This window comes from Aulonocara sp. 'chitande type north' Nkhata Bay, linkage group LG7 (assembly GCF_057382095.1).
Source record: "Aulonocara sp. 'chitande type north' Nkhata Bay isolate Kocher_YH1m ecotype deep benthic linkage group LG7, A_spYH_male_GT1.1, whole genome shotgun sequence".
In the NCBI taxonomy this organism is placed as follows: domain Eukaryota; kingdom Metazoa; phylum Chordata; class Actinopteri; order Cichliformes; family Cichlidae; genus Aulonocara; species Aulonocara sp. 'chitande type north' Nkhata Bay.
Genome location: NC_141350.1, coordinates 12203681 through 12210290, shown reverse-complemented (window position 1 = coordinate 12210290; position 6610 = coordinate 12203681). Strand labels below are relative to the sequence as shown.

The 6610-nt window shown below is 38.6% G+C and overlaps 1 protein-coding gene across 1 annotated transcript; it reads right to left on the bottom strand.

Annotated features, from left to right (window-relative positions):
- Positions 1-601: 601 nt before the first annotated feature.
- pex11a (peroxisomal biogenesis factor 11 alpha) lies at positions 602-3443 on the bottom strand. The gene is made up of 3 exons (XM_086298608.1): positions 3010-3443; positions 2764-2879; positions 602-1758 (listed from the first exon to the last, which is right to left on the bottom strand). The coding sequence occupies exons 1-3, from the start codon at positions 3063-3065 to the stop codon at positions 1190-1192; spliced, it is 741 nt and encodes a 246-aa protein (XP_086154734.1). The 5' UTR covers positions 3066-3443; the 3' UTR covers positions 602-1189.
- Positions 3444-6610: the final 3167 nt, after the last annotated feature.

The window sequence follows — 6610 nt, the reverse complement described above, 5'->3', positions numbered from 1 at the left end:
TTCCAGAATAATTTTGCCCAATTGTATTGTGTCTGTGTGAACTGGAGCCTTAGTTTCTTGTTCTTAGCTGACAGGAGTTACACCTGGTGTGTTTTTCTGCTGCTGTAGCCCATCTTAAATGCTTAAAGGGTCTATGTGTTGTACATTGGGAGAGACGATTTTTGGTTTTAACAAGTGGTTATTTGAGTTAACATTGCCATCCTATCAGCACAATGCAATCTGGACATCCCCCTCGTCTCTGGCACCAAATGGCATTTTCCCCAGAGAACTGCATCATTGGATATTTACTTCACATCATTTTGTTGGAGCTAATCACTCCTGTATTTGACTCTGAACTACAGATATAGAAGCACAAGGCTATGACAGAATCAAAGAGTGCCACTCTTAGATCACCTTTCTTCTCCATTCTAATGGTCAGTTTCAACTTGTACAGTTCGTCTTGACCACGTCTACACAACTAAACGCATTGAGTTAGACATTTGCGTTAAAGAGAAGTTTAACACGTCTAGTTAACAAAGTGACCGGTGAGTTTCTGTGTCTCGAGTATTCAATTCACAGATATGTTCTTATTAGAATGTTTAAAAGGTGACTCTCTCTATAATACAAACATTATTGCATAGTTTTATTCATTTTTCAAACATACCCACCTTCTATTCGTAACATACATCCTATAAATTACTCACGTTCAGCCAACGCCAAAAGAAAAAAACCGAAGCAAATCTCTGAAACTGGTGCTGCAAGTTTTGCCTCATTTTAAGTACAAAGCAGAGTTTAGAAAAAGAAAAACAGTGAACTTAGAAGTGACAGAGTAAGTTTTTTTCTTTTTCATAACCACTAAGTAGCCCTTATTTTCTACTACAGTGTAAAACAGCTGGTGTTGTGCAAGACTGGGATACAAAAGTACCTGTCATTGGATGTTCTAAAGTACAACAAATAGACAAAGTTTCTATATCGACTCGATTTGCTCCCTTTCAAAATTAATTCCAGATATTGTGCAAAACAGAGAAATCCAGTAATTCTAAAAAAGTGCAAGTCCATTAGTTATTACTGACTCAGGGATTGTAAAATGTGCTGGTTTTGTTTTTAACCTCTGTCCACCATTACAGTTCCAGCGACCTCTTGAACGCACCTGACGTGATTAACTCTTTGATCTGTAATCGCTTTGTAATATTTAACTTTGCCCGTGTCATCACGGTGCAATCCTTAGCCTGGGCTGTTCGAGGGTGACAATCCCAATCAGCGATGATATCAGACCACAGAATCCGATCACTCCCCCATTTGACTGGTATAAACCAAGCTTATCTAAGGGAATGAAGAGATCACAGATGTTTTTCACAGAGTCCAAGGCAAGGTCCGGGTGTGATTTCAGGGTTTCCAAAAGCAGAAAGAGAAAGCCATCCAGGTGAGGGACGACAACTTCAGCTACTTCAGGATTCTCAGTGAGATGCTGATCCATTCTCTGTTTAAAGTTTTTATCTCTTGACCTCTTTGTCATCACCTGGAGAACCGCATAAACATCTCTGCTGAGATGCATAACTAATGAGAAGAAGTAGAAGCGGGAGGAGTTTAAACTCCAGCGTTCCTTGTCGATATTGCGGATAAGACCGACACTTTTGGCCCAAAGTACATTGTCACAGATAAAGTAGAGGGTGCGGCTCACGTTGGCCACAGTAAGGCACAGGCGCAGCACTCGGTCCGAGAGCTGCATGGTTCGCTTAGCAGCCTCAATGGAATTTGCTGCATTTCCCAGCCTGAGCACTGACAAAGGAGGGGGACATGAAAGGGTATTAGAGCAGTAATCAATTTAATATGAAATGGCAGGTCAACACTTCATTATAGCAGCCCACAACAGATGGAAATACAGTTAAGGTACACAGAGGATTAACTACAGCATCTTTTCACTATTTGCCTATCTATGTTTACATACTGGAACAACATCAATGCACCCCAGTCTCTTCATTTTAAACTTTTGAACCTTTCACAACACGTTATCACATTTTAAATTGGGAGTCATAAATGACCCTTCACCCAGAAACACAAAGACAGGCAGGCCAGCCCTAGAGGCAGCAGAGTTCCTTAAAGAGATCATTAGTTGGTGCACAAACAGATCTTGGCCTTGGCCTTAACACAGCTCAGCTGCGGCATAACAAAAGAAGCTGCTCTAAGGCACGGCCATATCCTTAATTTCCATGCAAAGCCTGTTTAATTTCAGTCTTTACCTAATTCATACTAAAGCTACCAAATGTCAAGGTACAAAATTTGTCAAATTCCACATGAATTCTAAAGTAAGCACATCTATGAGTGGTACGTTTATCAGAATTACCGTCATTTGCAGCAACAGTCGGTGCAGATTTTATCCCAGCTTACAGAGAGATAAAGAGACAGCTACAGAACAACACTGTCTAAGTTTTAAGTAGACAGTTTGCCAAGAAAAGAAAAAAAATGTTCATTTGTGCACTCCTTGGCAGAATTACTGGCCTTGATGATGAAGAAATACAGTGCTCATAGACAAACTCAACAGAGAGACAAGATTCAAGTCATTTGTTAACCAAATGTATGATGCGTTTGTTTAGTTTGAATAACTGTATTTCTGTCTGATGGTCAAAAATAAAATATGCTCTTTGAATTCATCACAGTTTTTAGAACCACCCATGTTCACAGAAACCAATGCAATAAATTAGGACAACCACAGTGGATTTGAAACTGAAATCCAATTTAACCGCAGCCACTGAACGCCTCCTAACTCCCTCAACAGTTACTCACATTTTCGTCCAGCGCTCAAGCTGGTTTCCAGACTTTTAAGTTTTGCCACAAGGTCCTTTCTGTCAGAGTTGTTTCGAAGTAAATAAACAGCGAGTGAACAAGCATACTGAGCTGCCCTAAAATAAACAAGAAGCAGATGAAGGGGGAAAGTTAGAAGGATACAGTCATGCGGTAACTTTCCCGTTTTTATCAAGAAAATAAAGTAACGTTTGTACGAGCTGGTTACAAAAGCGATGAAAAGCTCACCTGAATATACGGTCCCTTCCCTGACTCTGACTTGTGAATTTTACAAATGGGTCCATGCTGTTAAACCACACCAATACAGGTTGTTCTAGTTAGCTTGAGCCAAGTTTCCACCTCGTCGAACCTGTGAACATTAATTTGTCGCTACAGTCGGCACGGCATCAGTCACTTTTCTTCTGCTTACACAATGCCAGGCTGATATAACGTCGATGAGTAAAACTCGTTATCAAGTATTTATCAGGTAATCTTGATTTTCAAACTTTATCCATACCCCACTTTTACAATTAGCCAATCTCCTTTCCCTGCAGTCAAACTATTGCAACCGAAGAACACCTATTTGTTTCACTACGGATGGTTTTAGAAACGGACCAAGAGCCGAACTGATTTTCTGGACGGACCAATGCGTTACTACCAGTTACTATGGTAACAGTGAAACCCCAAAGAAGGAAAAATAAAGACTAAAAGAAATTGTAATAAATTGAAGGGTTTTGTTACCGTATGTGAATAAAAATACCAACAATTTAAAACTAAAACGGTCCTTTACGATTTCCTTTTAGTTAAATTTAATAAATACGCAATAAACAATGTAAGAAATGTAAAAAAATAATAATACAAATGTAAAAAAATAAATACATAAATAAAGCGGGGAATAAAAACCTACATTACACACAATAGAAAGTCTCAAACAAACTAATTTATTAATTAAAAAAATAATCTTTCAGTTTGCATGGTTGGATACATTTCATTATTGTTTTTTAACACAGATCCAGGTAGATTTAACTAGTCATTTGACAAACTGAGTTACAAAAAAGCAGATTGTCAGATTCCAAAATTGCACAGCTACAGTATATTAATTCAAAAGCAGTTCACATTGCCTTGTCCCAGACGGTGAGCTCAGCTTTCTGGGTGAACATGAAGACAACTATATCCACCAAAAACTGAATACTGGAAATGAACCATAGACTGTATATAAATGATGGATACAAAAATAAATAAAGTGGCCCACTGGTTTGTGACGCCTTAAAGTTTGCTTTTTTGACTATCACTGTGTTAATTTTGTGAAGCGACCATGTTTGGATGACAGGATAGGCCGCTATGTTAAAAGTTAGCTATTGTAAGCTGCAGTGTTAGACGGCGATACACATATGTGGTAATTAGTGCTAAATAACAACCTAATAAAAATACTAGAATTTCACACATCAATACTTAAGCACACACTTCTAAGACAGGCTATTAAAAAAAGGGTGAAAAATGCAACAACGGCACAAACTTGGTGGAGAAGTTCAGTTCAGTGACTCCAATTAGTGAATGCAAGCCACAGCATACACAGTATCCACATGGATAACTTTTAAAAACTTAACCCTCCACAGTTACTATGGAAAAAGCACGGAGCCCAAAATAGTTTTCATTAATCAACTGTAAATATTCTTTTAAATGCTGTAAAGTTGGGATTTTTATTTTGGAGTCTGCTGATTCATATAGCCAACTTCAAGTGGCCACTGGAGGAAGTACAGTTAGTAATCAACTTGATCCTTACAGACTGAGTGAAGCAGGCAGCACACACTGTAAAGGAAACAGAGGTAAAACAAAGCAGCTTTAGAGATTCAGCATCCACTAACTCGAATCCCCAACACCTGAAACTGTCTGGATGGGCAAACAACTGACAGATTTATTAAGATATTATTAAATTTGAAGGTGCATAAAAGTCCAAGATGGGATTATGCTTGCGACATCTTAACAGAATATTGAAGTAATATTGTAGGGTGCTGAACTATTACCACCAGTGTCAAGGCGTTGTCCACAGCCAGTATGTAAATTACAGTATAAGCTTTCTGAAAGCCCACCTTTGAATTCCACTGCTGTGAAAGTGCATGAAAATCAGAGTCGGATGTGGGATTTCAGATCTTCTCAGCTCTTTGTAGAGAAGGTCACTTTGTACTGCAAATATCAACTGGACTTATTTGCATGGACATGAAGCTGCACGGCGGTCTGAGGCTGAAAAATTAACAACGAAATCTTTTTAATGTGTGACCCTTTTCACCCCCCATCCTGTATAAAAAAATAATATTTTTATTGAATGAATATATATATATATATATATATATGTATATATATATATATATATATATATATATAGAACACTCAGTGGGAAAAAATCTATACTGATATGCTGATTGACTAACGTGCTAGGAATGAGAGGATTCCACATCGTTTGATGGAAATGGAAATTATAAACCTACAGAGGTTTGAATTCAAAGAAACCCTGAAAATCAAAGTAAAAAAATGTTGCAGGCTTGTACATTTTACTGATTTTATTGCAGCAACTCAGTAGTTTGTATGATTCCAACATGCCTGACAACATCAGGGGCCGCTCATAATGAGATGACGGATGGTGTCCTGGGTGATTGCCTCCCCGTTTTGGAGCTGGGCATCACTGAACCACATTTTTGAGAGATTGAGGTGCAACCTGGTGGCGTCTTATGGACTGAGACATGATGTCCCAGAGATGTCATATAGAATTTAGGTCAAGTGTTGGGGCCAGTCAATGGTATCAGTTCCTCCATCCTCCAGGAACTGCCTGTGTACTCTAACCACATGAGGCCGGGCATTGTCATGCACCAGGAATCAAGACCTACTGCACAGGCGTAGCATCTGACTATGGGTCCAAGGTTTTAATCTTGATACCTAATGGATATCAGGGTGCCGTTGCCTAGCCTGCAGAGGTCTGTGGATATCCCTCCAAAGACCATCACCGACCCACCACCAAACTGGTCATGCTGAATGATGTTACAGGTAGAGTAGCACTTTCCACAGCTTCTCCAGATGTTTCACGTCTGCTTGTGTCAGATGCAGTAAATTATATTGTATTCTGGTAATTAAACAAAACAAATGATTGGAAATATAACTGATGTCATGCTCCTACCACACACATCAGTAATTACTACACCTTTTTATAGACAAAATGCTGAAGCTCTAAAAAACAAAGACTTCTGACTGTATGTGCGTAGATCACTTCCCCGGTGTAGCTTTCTCTGTGGAAGTTATTTAAAACGTTGGTTGCTTTGATGCCATTAATTAGTGAGTGGTCTGTTTACAAGTATGTATCATCTTTTTCTCCTTCTTGACTACCATTATTTTTAATTTAACTAATACAGGAATCATGCGGTGTTTCTATTCAGTGAGTGCTTTTTCAAACACGCACACATTTAATTTCACCCCGACTTGTTTATGTGCCATAAAAGTACTCTCAGTTTTCCTCAGTGTACCTTAAAATATTTTTAACAAGCATACAGCCAATCCCTGTTCGATTTATTCTTTTTTGTTTAAAATATACTTAGTTTCATCCCAAGGGACGCAAAGCAAGGAAGTAACAACACATGAGAATATCTACATTGAGGCGATCTTAACTGGGTTAAGATGAACTTTTTCTGTGAATCCAAGTTTTTTATGTGTAAGAAGAAAAACAATCAATAGACCAGACCAACAACAAAAGCACAACACATTTTCTAAGTGTGGTGCACTTATAGCCCTGCCATGCACACAGAGGCATAAAGGTATAAAGGGATATGAAAACAATTTTTAAAGCGTCAGTGATGAGAGCAGG